The following is a 24,142-nucleotide window of genomic DNA, read 5'->3' as shown; positions in this document are numbered from 1 at the left end:
GAACCTTTCTTATAAATAGGCAGTACTTTTGCATGTTTCCACACTGAAGGTAATCTCGCTGTGTTGGTTCTTGTTGTAGATTTTTATTTTCATTAAGCTTAGGTGGGTTTTTTTGCACGTTGAGTCTGTTAAAGAAAGTGTTGATAAACATTAATTAGGAGAATTAAATTAGATTTGTTGCTTGAGTTTGTAAAGGCATGGTAGTCTAAGCAGTCTTGTGTACTCTATTTAGTAAAGACGTTTTTAAGTATTTAAAAAGTGATTCAACTCCCTTCAAGAAATTAACAATTATTCAATTCTTTTGCATCATACATGTAGATCATGTAAGAATCAATCCAATTTATTATTTAAGGTCAAAACGCCATAATTCAGTTCTCAATTCCTTGGCTAACCTAGCTTCAATGAGTCGATTCAGTTCGCCCAAATGAACAAAATTAATTTTTACCAAGATAATTGGCTTATTGCAATCTATTTAAATAAATCTGTATCAAGATATTACCAACTTAAAACTTAACTTCACACATTAGCTCAGTCCCTTGACTGTTTGTATAGCGCGTATTAACTCATTCACCATAGAGTTTTTTGCTCGTTTTGACGGCATTAAGTCTTGTCGAAAGTTATTACAGACATACTCATTATTTTAGCTGTAAAAACTAGAGTTTCTTCAATAGAGCTTTAATTCAAAGTTTTTTTGAAATCAACAGACGATCCTGCACAAGAATCAATAAAGTTGACAAATCAAAGCCATGTTTAATATTTTTTGCGGTTTGGGGAACTGTAATAAAAAAAGTGGACGACAAGTACGACACCGAGTTTCCACCATTGTCGTCGCAGAACAAAACCCTTAAAACGGAAATGATAGCCCTGAAAAGGGCTGAAGTGGTTGGTGAGACTACTGGCACTCAAAAATCGATTTTGACTGGTGAGTCCAGTAGCCCGAGAGGGTCACTGTCGTCCCCGATAGGATCTACCGATGGGCGAATGGTCTTGGACCCCACTTCATGCTTGTAAAAGCGAATGGGCTGTCAATCAGTGTGTACCCGTATTTGTAGACGTCAGAATGGGTAAGAGTTGATGACGTCTTTTCTAAGCCTATAATCCGGCAGCTTCAAATTGCTAACTCAACGGATCTATATTACGTTCATCGCATTTAAGACAAATTTGAATAGTCATTTATAAGGCGCACGCTTAACACTTGTTCAATGTAGAGTGTATGTATGTGTGATACTAGCAATTTTTTCATGTTAACCATTTATTACCATATTGTTCTAAGATTTGCATGTTACTATACAAACACTAAAAAAATTATTAATACCCGAATTGCGTGATTAGTTAGTGACAAATGTTATCGTTTTTGTATTCGAAATATGTTATTGTGGAATTGGTTGACCTGATTACTGTGCAGCCAATCAATTGTGGATTTTTCTTGGGATTGCTATATAACCTGCCAGTTTGATCATTGTTGGTGTGTTACTGCTTGGTACTGAGAGATATAACACCAATAAAGATACTGCGTTCTTTACAAACAAGCTCTGCTTGAGTTTGAAAAGCAAATAGGTATAACATTCTTGTCATTGTTTCTGACTTTTGCATTGTGATATTAGCCAGCGTATCTTAGCTGCATTCACTATAAGTGCTATTGACCGAACATCAAGAATTATTGCGCTTGGCTTGCTAGGGTGTAATAGTTGAGAAAAGTCACCATCGAGTCTGTTTATCGGCTCACCATCGAGTCTGTTTATCGGCTCACCATCGAGTCTGTTTATCGGCTCACCATCGAGTCTGTTTATCGGCTCACCATCGAGTCTGTTTATCGGCTCACCATCGAGTCTGTTTATCGGCTCACCATCGAGTCTGTTTATCGGCTCACCATCGAGTCTGTTTATCGGCTCACCATCGAGTCTGTTTATCGGCTCACCATCGAGTCTGTTTATCGGCTCACCCACGAGTCTGTTTATCGGCTCACCCGCGAGTCTGTTTATCGGCTCACCCGCGAGTCTGCTTATCGGCTCACCATCGAGTCTGTTTATCGGCTCACTCTCGAGTCTGTTTATCGGCTCACTCTCGAGTCTGTTTATCGGCTCACCCACAAGTCTGTTTATTGACTTATCAAGTTTGTGTGAACTCGCTCTTGAGTTGGGAGTTGTCTATCCTTGTCGAGTAGAATTTACTTCAGAACCATCCTAAAAAAATTGTATCATTTTACAATTTGACCAAAACGTAATCTCGAATTTTCTAATGTAAGAATATAGTCGGCAGAAATATTTTGAGCCTAATGTTAAAGATTTTCACCAGCAAAAATATTTTTAGGCTACTGTCTACAATTTTTCGTATTATTCATACGAAATGGAAGTACGAAAATTTGGAAACTACGATTTTATGCTGTAATTTCAGAGTAAAACAAAGACTATTTGGCTTCTTTTATGGCAAAGCAGTATACCAATATCCTATATTTACTGTGGCAAAGTTTCGGGTGGATCTGTTGAGTCTGATATGTGATCAATGTTTTGTATAGGTACTAAGGCAAGGTATTATAAAGGCTTTCCATAGTGAAGGAGTTAAGGTGAGTATTCATACAATACAAAACAATTAATATAAGCATGACAATGCAAACAAAAATAAACATACCTTTCTAGATGACTAGCGCGTATTTAACTATCTAATTACAGCATTCACATTTTTATTTCTTTTTTCACTTAATAACCAAGCTTATTGTCAGTGCGCAGGCAAACCACACAACTACACTATATTAGTACGTAGTACGTATTATCAACCAATAAAACACATCACTTTTATCGACTTATAAAAGTGATATTGAGGTCTTGTGGAAACGTGTGCAGCTGGCAATATTGGACTGCACTGACATCTTCACTTCGGCGCACATCAAACAACAGATTGATTTACTTACGATATCATTGACCGAAATGGATTTTTCTTCAACGTAATAATACTAAAAGTAGTAATAATAAACGGAAGCATTGGTGCGTTTTGTTTCAAGTCGTTTTGCTTATTGAAGATAGATAATGAAATGGTGACAGTAAATAGCCGATTCAATTCAATTTTTCTTGATAGGGTGCTTTGAGTCAATTCGATTTTACAGTAAGTAAAGAATACCAAAGAATCGATTCAATTCATTTATGAGTTGTGCCTTAAGGCGTACTCTAGCAAACATGTAAATTTGAGAGCCCATCTCTGCTATTTAGAACTTGGCTGGTGTGGTGTAAAGCAGTTCCATAATGTCTAGAATCTCTACTAGAACAATAGTTTCCAAGTTTTGAGCAGAACCAGATAGTCAAAATTGTTTACTTATATCAAGAAGCTGCGTAACTCACTTCACTTGAGAAGTTCCTTTTCAGCGTTGTTGATAGTGTTTTCAATGTTTACGTACAATGCAATCTGCCGTGAGATGTACATATAATCACACAATGTGTGCTACATGTCATGTAGCACACACATGTGCCACAAGCTACTAGGTTGAAAGGGTGGATTACTCTTGCGTTGAAACTATATTGGCCTTTTATAATATTATTCATTGTTCTGCTGTAAGCAGTCTTGCATTAAATATTTGTAATTAGTCCAACACTTTTATTGCTATACTTGTAGTTATGATCAGAATATGTTTTTGAAAAATACTTTTCGCAAATATGTATGCTAGTATTAGGCTCTATCCATTCCTGCTGACACATGATTTTTGGTCATTTTATGAAGTACATGTATGTCATTTGCACTTTTGCGCAGAGAGGTTCAAGACATGGTTAACTTTTTGTGCATTGCTTATAAAAACAAGTGTTCATTAATCCTTGACTTTAGTACACTATTTCTGTCAACTAGGTAGATGTATAGTTCAGCCTTTGAAATAGCCTTTTTTGTTTTAAATAAAGGATACAGCCATCATAAGTCGCAAGTATTATTTATAGATGGCATCAGTTTTTAGTGGACCACTTGCTCTTACTGACCTCGATGACTTCATAGCTCCATCTCAAGAATGCATCAAACCTGTTCCAGCACCCCGACTCCCTCCTGGCAAAAAGACTGGCATCATTAAAATCGGTATTTCCTAGCTTGTATAATATATATAGATATATGTACTGTATATAGACAACGGCAAGTTAGTCTCCATACTGCTTTAATTGAGAGTTGACCTGTTCGTCAAGTTCATCATGTCAAGTTTATTAAGGCCACCTACCAAATTTATACTTGTCTTATAGATGATGACGGAAGCTACTCTGCACTGAATGATTTGGGAGAATCCTATAAGCTAGAGAAAGTTTCTATCACACTAGATGATTGCTTAGCATGCAGCGGATGCATCACATCTGCAGAGTCTGTGCTCATTACCCAACAAAGTCAGCATGAGGTAATTCAGAGTTATGCACTATTTTTATCCTCACTTTTCTGCTTTTCTGTCTTTACTATGTCTGTTCCTCCAAAGGTTTGCTGTTCTTCTTAATTTTTTGCTTTTAATGTTATTTTTTTTACACTCCTCTTAGTCCTTTCGCTTCCTTTGCCGACTGTTTTTATTCTTTCTACTGTTTTGTCTGTTTATTGTCTCTTCCATTATCTGATGTTTTATTATATTTCTCTTTTTTCATTCTCTTCTCTCTTACACTCTCTCACTTTTTTCATTTACACCAAATTTTTCCATTTTTACATGCTTTTGTTCCCGCTCCTATCTTATACCTTTGTTTGCTTACTCTCTTTTACTCTCAGAGTCTCCTTCAAGTACTACATGTTTCCTTTTTATTGCTTTTACCATCGCCATCATCCATCTCTCGTCTTATCTTGTTAGTAGCAACATATGCTTGTTTCACATCACTGCTAAAACCAGTTGAACAGGGTGTATCATAACTATAGCCGCTCATCAATAATCAGGTTTTCAAGATCTTTCTTCTCACTCTTGATTGTTAAGTGGGTATTTTCAGCTTGGTTATAGATGTCATTGCTGAGGTTCAGCCAATGATGTTAGGGTTAACAAATTAATCAGAAATGGTTAAGAATCTCCATTTCATGTTTCCTTATTAGCCTGTTATTTATGTTATTGGTTAGACTCTACTGTTCACGTAACTGCCAATACCTAGACAAAAAATATATTCTTACAGTTCTGCTTTCTTGCAGATGACTTTTGCCATAAGCTTCCCAAAATTCAATTGCTTAGATAGTTTGCATCTAGCATTAAATTGTGCTGGCAGTCTAGTGTGCTATGAGATATAGTCACATGTGCCAATAACGCACAGATAATACCTAATTGTACAATTATTCTTAACACTTCACTGTCATCGATTAGGGCAGGTGTTAGAATGTCAGTCTGGTAAGCTGAATGTCGTCAGTTCGAGTCCTGCACATCACAATATTTTATTCTAAACTTTAACTTCGTCTTCACGCGATTAGTCTCTCCTGTTATAGGAAAGACTAGCATCATGACAGCCTTGAGCGCGGTGAGAGATTGTCAGGTGTGTTAATAAATCACAGGGGATATGAACAGAAGTATATTCACAATAATTCTGGAAAATTCTGGAATCCTAGAAGGTGTATGATTGGTGCAGGTGGTATCTGCATGTGTTTTGCTGGTGGCAAAACTGAATGTTTCAGTTTGAATCCCATACTGTGCAATCTTTTTTCGCAATCTGCAACTGTGGCTCCCGACAGACGGGTGCGGCTCTTATTATAGTAAAGAAAGATTCTAATAAGGAGACTAGCTGGACGCATTATTCTCACAGAAGCAAGATCACCCCTGGTCTATGTTTGAGCCTCTACGCTTGAATGTATGTGTTACATTTGAGTTTATTTCTCATTTCTGTAGGTCTTTAAAGTTCTTGCTGAGAATCAGGCGCATACAGATGAAAGGAAATACATGGTAGCTAGTATCTCTCCGCAAGTCAGAGCATCTTTAGCTGTTAAATATGGCACAAGTATAGAGGAGGTCGCTGCCAAGCTTACTAGCTACTTTCACAGTATAGGTTGGTGCACTTTTGACCTCATTTCATCATCAATCTTGGATTTATAGGAGTGGAAGGTGTGGGTTTTCAGGGCGTATAATACACTATTATGTAACAATGTATTAGTATGTGTAGCAATTTATCCCAACTACAGTATTGTTTTTCTTTTAATTTTAATTGACAAATTACAACAACTGAAAAATCAAAACTTGAAAATTGCAATGAATGAATTATAGCTGGAAATAACACATGGTAAACAATGTCGAAGTAATTATAATGCCTTTAAACTTCGCGGTGAGTGATACCCTTTGTATCAGCTCAGAGCTTTCATTGATCTATCACTAGTCTGTATGCAACTCATGCTTGTTGATGTCTTGTCAAGTTGGCCATATAATCTGTTTTGCCACCTCAATTTTCTAGTTATCTTACAAACCACTTTTACTCTTTGATGTGTTAAAGCTGCTGTCACATGGTAAGACAGAGTTTTTCCAGCACTTCTATCCTTCAGTAGGTCGAATTGCATTACTGTTTAATAATAATCTACAAATTTGTCCCTGAGAAATTGCATGATTAATTTAAATGCAGCAGATTTTTCAAACGAAACCTATGAAGTTTGGGTCCATATCTGTTAGCCTCCTGCAGGCATCACCAGTCTACTAGACAGTCTGGGTGCCATAATAAATGGTGACTTTCTTCAGAAAGTCAAACGAAACTTACAATATATGTAGTACATAAAGATGTCTTTAGAAAGTTTTGCGTCATATTTCCCTAGGGTGGAATTTGTATTTCCATGATTTTACATAGCATGAAATTAGCGGCTATCGCAGCAAGCCCAACTCTATTGCAAGGTCTTTACACTAGTAAGAGTCAGAATAAACTCATTAATGATGCATGTACATATTTACCATGACTGTGAGTTCTGCTCAGGTTGTTACAGGGGCAAGAAAAATATGTTGAGTTATAAAAAAACTTTCATCCTAAACTCTATTTTGATTAGTGATATCTAATATTTAACTTAAATTAAATATCAGATTTATTTTTACATAAATTAAATAAAAAAAATTTTACATTTTATTTATTTTATATTTAATAAATAAAAATTAGTTTAAATTTAATGAATGTTAAATTAAATTTAAACCAAATTTAATTTAATATTTATTAAATTAAGTTTATTTTAGGATTTAATTAGATATCTAATTTAATCCTTAACTCACGGAAGCTGTAGAGGGTTTGTAAGTAGATATCTTATTCTTTTATAGCCGTTTCCTAGATGACGGAATACCTTATGTTCTTTATGATTAAATTTAATGACTGCATGTTCTTAGCAGTTCTTTATGGTTATAACTAGAAATATAGTACTGTCAAAGGAACTCGTCAAACCTACATATTTTACATGTAGATGGTATTAGGTAGCTTCTTGTAGTACTTTTGAAGAGAAACATAATTTTATGAGTTTAATAATCAGACATTCTGTATTATTTTTGCTGACTGAACCTTGAATTTGTGCAACTATAGTTCAATAAATGAAATTGAAAATTGATATTTACTTATTGCCAATCAGTTATGTTTTTGTTTATCTCTATTTTTATCTACATATTATCTCTGTATCTCTCTCTTGTTGCATTGTATCTGAACATTTGTAATATTTGCATCGTATACTAGCAGTTGCCTGTCTTGTTAAAGATATAAAATGTTGCTTTAACTTGCTAGTAATTGTCTACCTTGTTAAAAAGCCTATCATTTACTAGGTCTGTTTAAAATATTAGGAATCATTTACCCTGTTGAATTGTTGGTTTAACCTACTAGTAATTGTCTACCTTGTTAAAAAGCCTATCATTTACTAGGTCTGTTTAAAATATTAGGAGTCATTTACCCTGTTGAATTGTTGGTTTAACCTACTAGTAATTGTCTACCTTGTTAAAAAGCCTATCATTTACTAGGTCTGTTTAAAATATTAGGAGTCATTTACCCTGTTGAATTGTTGGTTTAATCTACTAGTAATTGTCTACCTTGTTAAAAAGCCTATCATTTACTAGGCCTGTTTAAAATATTAGTAGTCATTTACCCTGTTGAATTGTTGGTTTAATCTACTAGTAATTGTCTACCTTGTTAAAAAGCCTATCATTTACTAGGCCTGTTTAAAATATTAGGAGTCATTTACCCTGTTGAATTGTTGGTTTAACCTACTAGTAATTGTCTACCTTGTTAAAAAGCCTATCATTTACTAGGCCTGTTTAAAATATTAGTAGTCATTTACCCTGTTGAATTGTTGGTTTAATCTACTAGTAATTGTCTACCTTGTTAAAAAGCCTATCATTTACTAGGTCTGTTTAAAATATTAGGAGTCATTTACCCTGTTGAATTGTTGGTTTAATCTACTAGTAATTGTCTACCTTGTTAAAAAGCCTATCATTTACTAGGCCTGTTTAAAATATTAGTAGTCATTTACCCTGTTGAATTGTTGGTTTAATCTACTAGTAATTGTCTACCTTGTTAAAAAGCCTATCATTTAATAGATCTGTTTAAAATATTAGGAGTCATTTACCCTGTTGAATTGTTGGTTTAATCTACTAGTAATTGTCTACCTTGTTAAAAAGCCTATCATTTACTAGGTCTGTTTAAAATATTAGGAGTCATTTACCCTGTTGAATTGTTGGTTTAATCTACTAGTAATTGTCTACCTTGTTAAAAAGCCTATCATTTACTAGGTCTGTTTAAAATATTAGGAGTCATTTACCCTGTTGAATTGTTGGTTTAATCTACTAGTAATTGTCTACCTTGTTAAAAAGCCTATCATTTACTAGGCCTGTTTAAAATATTAGTAGTCATTTACCCTGTTGAATTGTTGGTTTAATCTACTAGTAATTGTCTACCTTGTTAAAAAGCCTATCATTTAATAGATCTGTTTAAAATATTAGGAGTCATTTACCCTGTTGAATTGTTGGTTTAATCTACTAGTAATTGTCTACCTTGTTAAAAAGCCTATCATTTACTAGGTCTGTTTAAAATATTAGGAGTCATTTACCCTGTTGAATTGTTGGTTTAATCTACTAGTAATTGTCTACCTTGTTAAAAAGCCTATCATTTACTAGGTCTGTTTAAAATATTAGGAGTCATTTACCCTGTTGAATTGTTGGTTTAACCTACTAGTAATTGTCTACCTTGTTAAAAAGCCTATCATTTACTAGGTCTGTTTAAAATATTAGGAATCATTTACCCTGTTGAATTGTTGGTTTAATCTACTAGTAATTGTCTACCTTGTTAAAAAGCCTATCATTTACTAGGTCTGTTTAAAATATTAGGAGTCATTTACCCTGTTGAATTGTTGGTTTAATCTACTAGTAATTGTCTACCTTGTTAAAAAGCCTATCATTTATTAGATCTGTTTAAAATATTAGGAGTCATTTACCCTGTTGAATTGTTGGTTTAATCTACTAGTAATTGTCTACCTTGTTAAAAAGCCTATCATTTACTAGGTCTGTTTAAAATATTAGGAATCATTTACCCTGTTGAATTGTTGGTTTAACCTACTAGTAATTGTCTACCTTGTTAAAAAGCCTATCATTTACTAGGTCTGTTTAAAATATTAGGAGTCATTTACCCTGTTGAATTGTTGGTTTAATCTACTAGTAATTGTCTACCTTGTTAAAAAGCCTATCATTTACTAGGTCTGTTTAAAATATTAGTAGTCATTTACCCTGTTGAATTGTTGGTTTAACCTACTAGTAATTGTCTACCTTGTTAAAAAGCCTATCATTTACTAGGTCTGTTTAAAATATTAGGAGTCATTTACCCTGTTGAATTGTTGGTTTAATCTACTAGTAATTGTCTACCTTGTTAAAAAGCCTATCATTTACTAGGTCTGTTTAAAATATTAGGAGTCATTTACCCTGTTGAATTGTTGGTTTAACCTACTAGTAATTGTCTACCTTGTTAAAAAGCCTATCATTTACTAGGCCTGTTTAAAATATTAGGAGTCATTTACCCTGTTGAATTGTTGGTTTAATCTACTAGTAATTGTCTACCTTGTTAAAAAGCCTATCATTTACTAGGTCTGTTTAAAATATTAGTAGTCATTTACCCTGTTGAATTGTTGGTTTAATCTACTAGTAATTGTCTACCTTGTTAAAAAGCCTATCATTTAATAGATCTGTTTAAAATATTAGTAGTCATTTACCCTGTTGAATTGTTGGTTTAATCTACTAGTAATTGTCTACCTTGTTAAAAAGCCTATCATTTACTAGGTCTGTTTAAAATATTAGTAGTCATTTACCCTGTTGAATTGTTGGTTTAATCTACTAGTAATTGTCTACCTTGTTAAAAAGCCTATCATTTACTAGGTCTGTTTAAAATATTAGGAATCATTTACCCTGTTGAATTGTTGGTTTAATCTACTAGTAATTGTCTACCTTGTTAAAAAGCCTATCATTTACTAGGTCTGTTTAAAATATTAGGAGTCATTTACCCTGTTGAATTGTTGGTTTAACCTACTAGTAATTGTCTACCTTGTTAAAAAGCCTATCATTTACTAGGTCTGTTTAAAATATTAGTAGTCATTTACCCTGTTGAATTGTTGGTTTAATCTACTAGTAATTGTCTACCTTGTTAAAAAGCCTATCATTTACTAGGTCTGTTTAAAATATTAGTAGTCATTTACCCTGTTGAATTGTTGGTTTAATCTACTAGTAATTGTCTACCTTGTTAAAAAGCCTATCATTTACTAGGTCTGTTTAAAATATTAGTAGTCATTTACCCTGTTGAATTGTTGGTTTAATCTACTAGTAATTGTCTACCTTGTTAAAAAGCCTATCATTTACTAGGTCTGTTTAAAATATTAGTAGTCATTTACCCTGTTGAATTGTTGGTTTAACCTACTAGTAATTGTCTACCTTGTTAAAAAGCCTATCATTTACTAGGTCTGTTTAAAATATTAGGAATCATTTACCCTGTTGAATTGTTGGTTTAACCTACTAGTAATTGTCTACCTTGTTAAAAAGCCTATCATTTACTAGGTCTGTTTAAAATATTAGGAATCATTTACCCTGTTGAATTGTTGGTTTAACCTACTAGTAATTGTCTACCTTGTTAAAAAGCCTATCATTTACTAGGTCTGTTTAAAATATTAGGAGTCATTTACCCTGTTGAATTGTTGGTTTAACCTACTAGTAATTGTCTACCTTGTTAAAAAGCCTATCATTTACTAGGTCTGTTTAAAATATTAGGAGTCATTTACCCTGTTGAATTGTTGGTTTAATCTACTAGTAATTGTCTACCTTGTTAAAAAGCCTATCATTTACTAGGTCTGTTTAAAATATTAGGAGTCATTTACCCTGTTGAATTGTTGGTTTAACCTACTAGTAATTGTCTACCTTGTTAAAAAGCCTATCATTTACTAGGTCTGTTTAAAATATTAGGAGTCATTTACCCTGTTGAATTGTTGGTTTAATCTACTAGTAATTGTCTACCTTGTTAAAAAGCCTATCATTTACTAGGTCTGTTTAAAATATTAGTAGTCATTTACCCTGTTGAATTGTTGGTTTAATCTACTAGTAATTGTCTACCTTGTTAAAAAGCCTATCATTTACTAGGTCTGTTTAAAATATTAGTAGTCATTTACCCTGTTGAATTGTTGGTTTAACCTACTAGTAATTGTCTACCTTGTTAAAAAGCCTATCATTTACTAGGTCTGTTTAAAATATTAGTAGTCATTTACCCTGTTGAATTGTTGGTTTAATCTACTAGTAATTGTCTACCTTGTTAAAAAGCCTATCATTTAATAGATCTGTTTAAAATATTAGGAGTCATTTACCCTGTTGAATTGTTGGTTTAATCTACTAGTAATTGTCTACCTTGTTAAAAAGCCTATCATTTACTAGGCCTGTTTAAAATATTAGTAGTCATTTACCCTGTTGAATTGTTGGTTTAATCTACTAGTAATTGTCTACCTTGTTAAAAAGCCTATCATTTACTAGGTCTGTTTAAAATATTAGTAGTCATTTACCCTGTTGAATTGTTGGTTTAATCTACTAGTAATTGTCTACCTTGTTAAAAAGCCTATCATTTACTAGGCCTGTTTAAAATATTAGTAGTCATTTACCCTGTTGAATTGTTGGTTTAATCTACTAGTAATTGTCTACCTTGTTAAAAAGCCTATCATTTACTAGGCCTGTTTAAAATATTAGTAGTCATTTACCCTGTTGAATTGTTGGTTTAATCTACTAGTAATTGTCTACCTTGTTAAAAAGCCTATCATTTACTAGGCCTGTTTAAAATATTAGTAGTCATTTACCCTGTTGAATTGTTGGTTTAATCTACTAGTAATTGTCTACCTTGTTAAAAAGCCTATCATTTATTAGATCTGTTTAAAATATTAGGAGTTGTTCACTCTATTAAAAGGTTGCTTTAATGCATGCCTCCTATATCGCAAGTTATTTGGTGAGCTTCCTCGTTCCAATATTTTGTATTCGATGGCCTGCAGTGTCTTGTGCAATTATTGCTATTTTTAGGTTTTGATTTGGTCTTGGACACAACTGTGAGTCGCGAGCTCAGCTTATTACAGAGTTGCAAAGATTTCATGGAGAGGAAGGAGCGGTTTGACAAGGGGGATAAGTCCGCTCTGCCCATGCTTACAGGCATCTGTCCTGGTGCGTCAATATAACCTCAAGTTTTATGGACTCCATGTCTGTTGAATACTTTTATGAGTATGGCTGCATATTAAAATATTTTTTCACTATATGAAACTTTGTAAGCTGTATCATTCTGATATAGCACCTTGGTGGATTATCTTATATTTGTACCCTGGTAATCCAGTGTACTATGAGAGATCGTCAGGTGTAATTTTTACATTTTTTCGGAGATGGCAGTGAGCGGTCGAGTAGAACAGTTGTTAGAGTGTTGGTGTACCATGCTTAATTCTTTTGCTACCTTAAGCCGATGAATCGGCTAATCAATAGGGTTTCACTTTTCTTTTCATTACGAAGCCTAGGCATTAGCTATACCAGGGGTCGGCAACCTTTTCCACTCTAAGAGCCATTTGGACCCATTTTCCACAGGAAAGAACCCAGTGGGAGCCACAAACCCCCTTTCATATTTCAAATTAAAAAAATAAATACCACATGTAACTTTTTTGTTTAGCTTTTAATGTTTTTATACAATGTTTACATCATAAAACGTAAAGTTGTGGCATGTATAATGATTTAACTGCTAAGAAAAAAAATTACACTTTTGCAAAGAACAATAAAATAATTTCAGTGGTTTTATTGGTGCATAAATTGTTATAAAGTGTACTACGTGTATTAGTGTTGTTGTTTGTCAGTAGTGTTGTTGACGATATTGCAGATCTAAGCGACTGGCCAGTTTTACTAGATTTCTAATTGTTTAATTAAGCCAGTTCGTTGACATAATATCAGAAGGTATCTCGTAGCGGTCTGGCCTTCCACGCGAATCTGTTAGTACGTTTTTCGGTATTTTTATGTTACAGTCACGTGACGATCATGTGACATGGTACTAATAATACAACATAATGTAAATAACGACGCTTAGCAAGCGACAATGTTTGATTTATCACCATACTTACAATTTTTAAAATTATGTTACAAAATCTAGTGATAAAGTTTCTATATTTTTATGAATTACTTGGCATATGGTAATAAGAGGAGAAAATTCCAAAGTCAGAGGAGCTGCAGCGAGAGGATGAAAGAGCTGCATGCGGCTCCGGAGCTGCAGGTTGCCGACCCTTGAGCTAGACCAATAAAGTTTTCTCTCCAACGAAACAACCTTGTTGCCAATCATGTGCAACCAATCAAAAATCTTTTTTTAAGCAATTCCATTTCTAATTATTTTTCAAAACAGGAAAACCAGATTGTTATCCTCATGGCAATAAGAAATTCATCATGTTCGTTCAATACAGAGGAAGCATCAGAAATTTTGCGAGAATGGAATTCACTGAACAGTTTTATACTTATCTTGTAGAGAATTTTGTTTTGAATTAATTAATTTGAATTGATTTAATTTGGTCAGAATAGTGAATTTAGTGCAGTAGTGAAAGAGTTAAAGTTGGGAGTTGAAATCCTATATGATGCAATCTTTTTCTCAACCATCAACTGTGGCTGCAGATTGACACATCTGTTATTATAGTAAAGATTGCATCTGCACAAAAATTTCAAATTACTTTTATTAACAATATCTAGTTTAATACTTGGAATAATTGTTTTATTGTTTTTAATTGCCTATTATACGTACATGTATGTGCTACATTTTATTATCTGCTATAACTGTGGTATTACGCTGACTATCTGAAATTACACTTTAGCTAGTTCTCTGAGTGGTGGCTGAACTATCAGTTGTTGTTGTAGACACTATATGACTCTCATTTAATATTGAGAGAGAATTACAAATTCATACTATGAGTTTTTTAGCAAGCTAAAGTCAAAGTAAAGCAAAGCAATGATAATCAATACTGATTAGTATTATCTTTGGACTGCCTGTTTACTACTATTTGCTTTTAGTTTTTACTATTAGTTTTGTTTACATTATTATACTAAATATTATAGAACTAGGTAGGCTCAGTTTAATGTCTACAAAAAGGTTAGAATAGACAAGGAATGGTCTGTGATGTTTTAATGTATAATATTTTATTATGTTTATTATGTTCTCTTGTATGATATAATAATAAAAACATTATATTTGTTTAATCTAGTAACCGCTTCAGTTTGAGAATGTAGAACTTTCAGCATGTGTTGAGCTCATAGTTCATTCATCAAACCATTGTTTTGATCGATGAGTGAGCAATGGCCGCTTAACTACCTACAATCAATTACTTTCGGTATTTCTTAAGCACCTGATTGCATGGTTTGACATGAGGTGGAAAGTAAACACATTCTGTTAAAGTGGTGGGATAATTGTAGGTAGTAGCATTGAAAGCATCATTTGTGTTTTCCCTTTTTTATTTCCAACTTATGCCATCGATGCTAATTGGATTAGGAATGAGATTATTGATGATCATAAGTGTCAACAGTGTTACTAATTTAGTCGCTTATTTAAACATAATATAATTTTTATTTTATGTACCGCTTTTATGACCAATATTTTGAATCGTTTTTGTTATCTTTATATCATACTTGCAATAAGTCTGGCGTTGCCTGGGATTTTTTTCATTTACTCGCAGGTGTCCCACAGCACTCGTGGGTTTACAACACAAATCGCTTTACTTCTTTCATGACATTAATCCATGAAACGGTTAATTGAGGGCAATTGTACCTAATGCATGCGAAGGTGTACTATTGAGATTTTAATCAGGTGGATGTTTAAGGGTTCCGGTCCTCACGAACCAGACAGAGTTTCGAAACCAAATATTCTTGGCGATTTAACGGAAGGCACTAAGCATATGGGTGTCAAGTTTAGACAAAACTATCCAAAATTGGTGAAAACACCTAGTGTTCCCACAGACTAACAGACAGACACACAATGACAAAATGAGGTTGATTAATATAGTATATATCGCTTATCAAAAAGAAATATATTGTTTTACAGGTGCGTCACTTGTTAAATTTGTAGTTGTATGTACTGTCAACTTGTTTTAATTTCACACTCTTTTTTAAGTTAAAAATACATTATGGTTTGTATATTTGAATCATAAACCTGTTGTCAAGATATCCACAGGTCACTGACTGTTTGCTATGAACAGGATATGACCTCACATGTGTATCTGCATTACCAAAGGATATGGATGAGTGTCATAAGGGATTGAAAGTTGATGTCATCTTCAAATCTTGTTGAAAATTCCATGAGCAAACTGTTAAAAAACACCATAAACTTGTAGGTTGGGTTTGCTATGCAGAGAAGAGCCATGGAGAGCACATAATTCCTCATATAAGCAAAGTCAAGTCTTCTCAACAGATGATGGGCAGCATTGTTAAGGTGAACCTTGTCCTAGTTTTATCACTACGTCAGCAGCTGTACAGATCAATTTGATTGACTCTTTGTTAATCCAGATATAAATTACTTGCTAATATCTTCTTAATTGCAGACTCCTTGGTGCTATATATGTACTCGAGTTATTACGGATATGCTTACTGGTAGTTTTCATAATATCATGGTTTTGCATCTATCAGTGCTATCTTGATTGCTTGCAGTTTTACTTTTAATAAAGTAGAGGCGTTCTTCAGCCCTGCCGTATAAAGGATTCAGAGTGATGTTTATTGGAGCCTTCTGGTAGGAAATGTTGGTCAATGTTACATTCAGCTGCAACAGGCAGCCATTTTTCAGGAATAGTTTTAAAGTATTCCATTTTATGTTTTTCTATTATTCTAGTATTATCTATTAATTTATGCAAGGAAATGATGTGTTTGAGGTGGTTCCATTACCCTGTGGCATCTTATAATTTTTGTGAGTTCTCAGCCTAATGTCAAAAAAAACCTTGACACTCAGAGAGAGAGAGAAGAGACACAACTACTGATGAAAGCACTTGATTCTTCTCTTTGTAATTTGTACACTTGCTAATATCAAGAGTTGTCTTTCTCAAGGCAAATGACAACAAGCGTGTTAGCTCTATTCTGTCTCTAAGCTACATTATGTAGGCTTTATTTAAGATAGCAAGCATTAGCCAAGGTTGTAGTGAGTCATATTAATCCGCCTTTAGTTTAGGGTTTTTGATAGGAATCGGCGGGCAGTAGGGGCTGCTAAGATTTTCCTTTTTCTTCTATGGAAGTTAAAGACCTGATCTTGTTTATTTCTAGGACTTCTTAGCCAAAAGGAGGAATCTTCCTCCGAGTCAGATCTATCACGTTGCCGTCATGCCATGTTACGATAAGAAACTAGAGGCTAGTCGTCCTGACTTTCGCAGCGAGTTCGACACGAGGGACGTCGACTGCGTTATTACCGCTGGTACTTGTCTTTCCTTGTCGCAAGACATTCTTTGTTACCCGTACGCTCTTTGTTATATTAAAACAAACAGACCAGAAACTTTTGACATTGTTTAATCAACTGATTAACGCAACTAGTCAATAGTTATAAATCAGTGAGTTATAACTATTGACTCAACATCATAACCTAACAAAATTCAGCATTGCATAGTGACAGCTCATTCATTTAATTTTAGTTGTTATAAATATGTTTGCTGTAAACATACACTTTGACCAAAGCTGCAAACAAATGGGATTAACTGGTCTGCGGACAGGTGTGATAAAATATTCTGTTTAAATCGCAGGTGAGGTAATAGAGATGATTGAAAGGAGAGGGCAGCATCTGATGGAGTATGAGTCATGTGATTTAGACAGACTCTTTGAGGATCTACCAACAGAAATCTACAGTCATTCCGGAGGTGGCTCAGGTAATTTTCCTTCCGCTTGCAACAGACAGTTTTTTTGTTCGAACCAATACTTTTCACTCAACTTTTCGACTAATACAAACTTACCAATTTCTTTTGGGTGTGTGGCTGACTTCGGTGTGATGCTGTTTTGTAGGTGGATATCTTGAGCATGTCTTTGTACACGCCGCTCAAGCGCTGTACGGGGTTGACTCTCCGCCCCTGAATTATACTGTTAAACGTAATAAAGATCTCCAAGAACTTACTCTAAACATAGAAGGGGAAAAGAAGTTAAAGTTCGCATTAGCTTATGGTTTTAGAAATATCCAAAACATTGTACCCAAAGTGAAACAGAAAAGATGCCCGTATGACTTTGTGGAGGTGATGGCCTGTCCTTCTGGTGAGCCAACTTAGATTCAAGGATTTTTGAATGTTTCTTTGCATACCTAGCCGTAGATCTAGTATGGACTTCAATTATTACCCACAATTCTTCAATTGTTATGGCTTTTATTTAATACCCTGTCTGAGTTTTCAAGTACAGTCATACCTCGACATACGAGTGCCCACATACGCAAAAATTGAGGTACGAGCAAAATTTTGAACAAGTTTCTTTCTGCTTTGAGACGCGAGACAACAGAAACAAACCGGTTCTGAATGTGGCCACCAAGTATGCAAGAGGTCGCTTTCGAGAACAACATCGCTCGATCATTCTTGTCAAACCAGTTTGTAAAAAATTTAAAAAGGCCAGCTAAAAGTTATAGTAAAAGTGGGGCAAAAAGGGTGAAGCCGGGAAAAGATAACAAAAAAGGTGGTTACGTAGTGTCACGAAAGTCTAGTGTACCAAATGCGATGCCGTCAAGTCTCTCTCACACCGCCGTTAGCACCATATTCGTCTCGATAGTAAGAACTTAATACAGTACTGCACATAGTAATGTTACGTTTAATCGTTGATCATAACCACTAAATAGGTATTGATTACTTTATCAGCATAGGTAGTAAATTACAACAATTACAAAAATGTTTTTTCATCATAATATCCTGTTTTAGATGGTTTTTCATAGTACGGAAACGAATTAATTTCTATTTAGTTATTTCATAAAGGAAATATTGCTTTGAGATATGAGAAAATTGACATACAAACTCAGTTCCAGAACGCGTTCCAGAAACTCAGTTCCAGAAGCATTATGTAAAGGTATGACAGTACACATATTCCTCTAGTTGCGGAAAGGAGGGACAACTCCAATATTTTTGTTTGAGTTGGCTTAGTCTATAAAAAACAAGCCTGAGTTCTCCCAAGCCCGACTACATTCTTACAATGCGTAAGAGCTTTTGTGTATCAGCCTTTTAGCAATTAGCCCAACATATTTGTTTATAGCCAATATTTTTGGGAATAGACTCTGGCAGAGAAGGCAGATGGGCATAAATTGAAAGTGGGTTTTGGTTCGTTTGTAATTTCTTAATATACTTGAGGCATTTTGTGGGTGTTAAACAATGTCAAGTATAAAGAATATTATCAAGTGTGACTGCATCGTGTGTGGTCTCATTCAAATACAGTAATCCTCTCTGTTTTGCTCCTTGTCAAGACAAACCCTACAAAGATCGAAAAATAGAAATACTACACAAAATAAAAAGGGGAATTACTAGTCTATGAGCGTATGTAGATCGAAAACTTGACTGAGAAAACAGACATCGCTGGACTAGTTCCATCCTCCAAAACTATGTAGGTAAATGTTATTCACAGGAATTGTTCCAACCGCATGGTTTTGCCACAGAATTTTCTTTAGCGCTGAAAATATGAACAAATACAAGCTGGTTTGAAGGAATCCTTTCAGATAAAGTAAAATGGCAAATTAAATATTTTAATTGCGGGCGCCTTTTCTGTTTACGGACACTCGATCACATTTTATAACCCACATTCGACTGAATGCATGGACAAAAGAGAGGGTGTTGATGTTACTGCGGGTTTTCGTGTTTCCTGGTTATCGTCGGCTTTAGCTATTTTAAAGTGGCAGATCGCTACATTCTGTGGCCGTAGACAGTTCAGAATATATGCACTTGCGTTGAGATCTGTTTCAGAGTCTACAGCGTGCTCCTGTTTTATTTAATAAATGTATTACATCTCATGAGTCAAACAAGTTGGACAACTGGGCTAGTTTGAAGTGAAGATGGTATACACCTTTGAAACTGATAAAAATAGAGATGCGTGGAATGATATTTGTGCCTTTACCAAGAATTCACAGTGGGAGTCCAGGGTTTTGCTTGACAGCATGACATATACATTAGTGTTACATTCTTCTAATTTTTGTTGTATTTTTCATCTTCGTAGTATGTAAATGGTTTCAAATGTTGCATATTTTTTTTTTGAAGAGATTTAAACCTTTGACTCAAGGGGAATATTTTTGAAAACATTTTATCAACAACGAAGAACTGCGTATGATGTAAACATCAATATTCATATTATCGCATAAATCTGCGATTGAAGGTTGGATTTTCATCGTCTTCATTGGTGACGTCCTTACAGCATCTCTACGCAGCTCTGTTTTAATAGATGTGTTTTAAAAATATTCTCTCTGAAATAAAAAATATCAACTCTGAATTTGAAAGAAAAATTTTTCACACATTGACGATTGACCTTAGACTTGGCTGTCACACTATTAAAAATTTTTAATAGTGTCAGTCGCGATATAAAATATGCATCCCACTGTAGCTGAAAGCACAACAGACTAGTATAGAAAACGGGGAGTTGTGCAACAATTTCTTCCCAGAATGTTGATTGTATTTAGTTGAATCATTCAGACTGAGCAGTATTGCTGCTCCGCATATGCAACCTGTAGGGTTGCCTAGGTGTGTATCAAATATACTGAACACGCAACCATGAACTTGGTTCTCATATCGGCCACATGCTTTAGCAACAAGAAGCAGACTATCGTTATAAAATGAGGGCCTGCATTCCGAGCTCTGCCATTGGTCAGGACAATAGCTCAGTCAGCCAAAGACAAATTACATTGTACAGATCAAGGTCACTGCTTATGCCACGCTGGAGTATAACAGCTAATTAGGGAACTACGCTTATCGACTTCCTTTTTGCTAAGAACATCCACCTTTAGATGCTTTTAACCTTCGATAGCAACGTGGTCATGGGATCACCAGTGACAGCCTTCTGTAAAAATTAGCAGTAGGTAAGCCTGCCGTTGCCTTTTCATTTTCAATCAAGTAGTCAGCAAGTATATGTTTAAGAGGCTGGTTCTCAGGAACTGGATGGGATTTTGAAACCAAATATTTTTTGTGACCTTGCAGAGGGCACAAAGCATATGCGTGCAAGTTTGGATGAAATCGGTCCAAAAATGTGGAATTGCAGACTAACAGACAGACACATACAATGACGAAATGAGATTTATTAGTTTAGGTGAGCCTCTTGACATCATGTTTTGCTCCGCAACATTGTCATTGTCTCACGACCGATATGGCATCGATACTTTACGTGAAGTTTAAAAGGCTGCAGTATTCCACTGATATACAGACATAGTTGACCAAAATCCCAGGGCATATGTCAGCATTTGATTTTTATTGGCAGCTTTTATATGCTTTTGTTTGCCAACCTAACGAGCCTCGTAGAACTAAAGACAAATTCCTAAAGCTTTTTACTACCTGTTCCCCTTGAGTGTCAGTATATTACTGCTATGCACCTCCATCTTGCTGCCACAACAGGTTGCTTGAATGGTGGCGGTCAGCTGTCAGCCGCTGCTGATGAGAATAGCAAGGAGCTGCTCAGCAAAGTGACAGACCTGTATAACTCAGTCGCCAGTCGAGATCCCAAGGAGAGTCGATATGTTGAGAGACTAAACCTTGAATGGTTGGAGGGCAATAGCACCCACCCTCAGCTTCTCACGCAATATCATGTGCTAGAGAAAATTGATAATCCACTGACTATCAAATGGTGAAGTTCCATAGACACTCGAAAGCCTGGCAGTTTGATATGAATGCAAGGAAGATGTCTGCAGTTTTGGGTCTATGCATATGCATGCTGCTATTGTTGGAGCAGTAGATGACTGTGAGGGCAGGAAAGCCTTGACACACTGACGGTCATCAATGATGCGCATATTTTGAATAGGAGGGTAATCATTAAATAGTTCCTAAATGAATATAAAATATATATACATTGTAAGTACTCTATATTTTGATATAGGTGTCAGATGAGCAAACCATTTCTATAATTCTTCTTCTTCTTTCGTTCAATCGCCCCCCCCCCCCTTATACATGTCTAAGCTGAACATAGAATCCCTTTAGCCTTTGCTCATAAGTTTGCTAAGCTATAACTGCAGCTGGATAGATTATATCTAGACTATACTTTCTTATCTTTAGTTGATCCACAGGCTATTTATCTGTTGCAATTCTCTTTCGATGAATGGCTAGCTCTAAAAACAACATGAACATAACTTTTTTGACATTTGTAATACTACATCTATAGAATATTTTTGCTTGCGAGGTTGACACGCCCTGCAAGTGCTCTCAAATGTTTTTCACCCCAAGATGCATGTAGTTATATTTTAAATATATGAATTATTATTTCTGTTTCATCAGCAAACATAAACGTTCTATCTGCAAACACATCATTACAGCTTTGTACACCTCTCACCAACATATTTTTGACTTTTTTAATTTTGCTAATTTCTGTCAATACAGTCTTATCCTTTCTGGGGAATGTTTTAGCTGATAGCGTGGTTTAATGAAATGCTGCCGTCCCTAATCTATGCGGCCCGTGTGGAAAGTCCTGGTTTCACAGTCTTTGTATTAAACTCAATTACCTAGCCATTGGGGTGCGCATTAGCAGTGTAAACGCATTGATTTAATGAACATTTTCTATGGATTAATTTAACAAATAAACAAATGCTAAATGTGGACCTTGGAAGATCATAGCCGTACACCTAACACTTCACGCCTCCTACAGTCAATACAGCGCTTTTGTGTTAGCGGCAGTTTTGCCTTTCACCATCCGCTCTATAAAATATTAGTGAACTCTCGTATCGATAGTCGCATTGTCACCTCAATTTCTATTTGCTCAGCTTATTTTACTTATATCGATGCCTTAACTATGGACTATTCGGAACTACTCTGTGACATGTATGCAATTTCCTGGAAGGTTATTCAAAGATAGAGGCTTGTGAGACAGCTTCTAAGTCAGCGCTATGGCCAGCAGCTCTTAAGGTAAAGATCAACTTCATCTCGTGTTCAGTTAGCTAGGGAAACCAACATGGTGGCATGAATGTTTTTCTACATTAGTCGAATATCATGTGCAATATCTACAAGTTCCTGAAGCTACTTTCATCGTGTCATATATATCAGGATCTACAAGTACCTGCTGCTATAATTGGTATATGATGTCATATGCAGTAGGATGTACAATTGCCTGATGCTATTGTCTTTTAATCATTTGTAGTAAAATCTACAAGTACCTGCTGCTACTATCATCTGATGTCATATGTATTAGGATCTACGAGTACCTGCTGCTAGTGTTTTTTGATGTCATATGTATTAAAATCTATTAGTCCCTGCTGCTAGTGCCATTTGATGTCATATAAGGTTGGATCTATAAGTACCTGCTGCTACTAGCATGCAAGCCATCACTACTGGTTTCCAAGTTTCCTAATATTATGGCGGTGTTCAAAAACCAACTAATATCAGGAAAGTAATGTTTTAGTGACCAGTCGTTCTCTGAAAGCACTTCTATTATACGAATAGGCTAGCTGCCATGCCGGCTCTCTGACATCTATGAGCGGTAACTCTAACATTGGCTCCGTAGGAGAATTTATTTCTCCCTTTGAAGTGAATAACATAACCAATGGCAGTGTTAGCAGGTAAACTTAACTGCACTAACAGTGCTAGAATAGACATATCATAGCCTGCTAGCATGCAGATTAGTGGTGGCCTGTATACAAAAGAAAATTACTATTTCCAAGCAGGTTTATATTCTTACATACGATACCCTATAATAGCATATGTTATTAGTCAATATAAAATATGAAATTCAAGTTAGATTCAAGGTTATTGGCAGCCCTAAGTACTTCACCTTATCATTGACTGTTGTTACAGAGAATGCTGAGGGCTCAGCTTTAGTTTGCCTATCATGAAGTAGCAGAGTTTCTTTGTTTTACATTTGTGACCAGAAAAGTGTTTTTAGTCATGATTATCAATACAAAACTTTATGTGGGCATCAGGAAAAACATCCTTGTAGTTTAAAAACTGAAGTTGCGCCAAGAGAGATCGAAAAAGCATTTTTCCCCAAAGGGCATTCATAGGGGTGCATTCCAAGCCGATGCATCTTCGTATGTTCCTTGACCAGCAGTAATTGTAAACAGCCATGGATGAACAGCCATAGTTATAGACCTCCCTCCTTAAGTCATTTTCAAACTATGCATAAAACAATGTAGAACCCTCGAGTTAACGCTTCAGTCAGAAATGGTGGGACGACTCCTTGCATTAGTGCTCTAATGGGCTCTTATTAGAGAGTTAATTAAGTGTCATGCTAATGTTATAATTTGTTATTGAATATAAAGTTGAGATGTTTCAGCAACTTTGGCGGCAGGATTATATAACTGTAGGTTTACCAAGAATTTTAACTTACTAATGAGTTGTGCCTGGCAACTAATGACCACTGTAAACATGATTATCAACGAGTTGCTGGGGTGTGTTCCTTAAACTAAAGCCTACATAGTTATTTTATATATTAATACTCTTATAATACAGATAATAATATCTTCTTACCAGTGAATTATAAAATCCAATACTTCACTAATGAGGTGTTCAATATGTACAACATACTCACCTACACAGGTCGAAGTACCTGCTTCACTCACCTGCCAGGCAGTGTCATCATGCTAAATAGCTAATCTGAAGTGTGGTC

The 24,142-nt window shown here is 35.1% G+C and overlaps 1 protein-coding gene across 1 annotated transcript; it reads left to right on the top strand.

Annotated features, from left to right (window-relative positions):
* The first annotated feature begins 2,519 nt into the window (after positions 1–2,519).
* Positions 2,520–21,454, top strand: LOC137399847 (cytosolic Fe-S cluster assembly factor narfl-like). The gene is made up of 10 exons (XM_068086085.1): positions 2,520–2,563; positions 3,918–4,050; positions 4,209–4,357; positions 5,801–5,957; positions 12,443–12,580; positions 15,757–15,854; positions 16,673–16,820; positions 17,143–17,265; positions 17,399–17,641; positions 20,950–21,454. Exons 2-10 carry the CDS (start codon positions 3,918–3,920, stop codon positions 21,180–21,182), a joined length of 1,422 nt encoding a protein of 473 aa, XP_067942186.1. The 5' UTR covers positions 2,520–2,563; the 3' UTR covers positions 21,183–21,454.
* The last annotated feature ends 2,688 nt before the right edge of the window (positions 21,455–24,142 follow it).

This window comes from Watersipora subatra, chromosome 7 (assembly GCF_963576615.1).
Source record: "Watersipora subatra chromosome 7, tzWatSuba1.1, whole genome shotgun sequence".
Taxonomy (NCBI): domain Eukaryota; kingdom Metazoa; phylum Bryozoa; class Gymnolaemata; order Cheilostomatida; family Watersiporidae; genus Watersipora; species Watersipora subatra.
The sequence above is the reverse complement of the archived record's forward strand: the minus strand, read 5'-3'. Positions and strand labels throughout refer to the sequence as shown.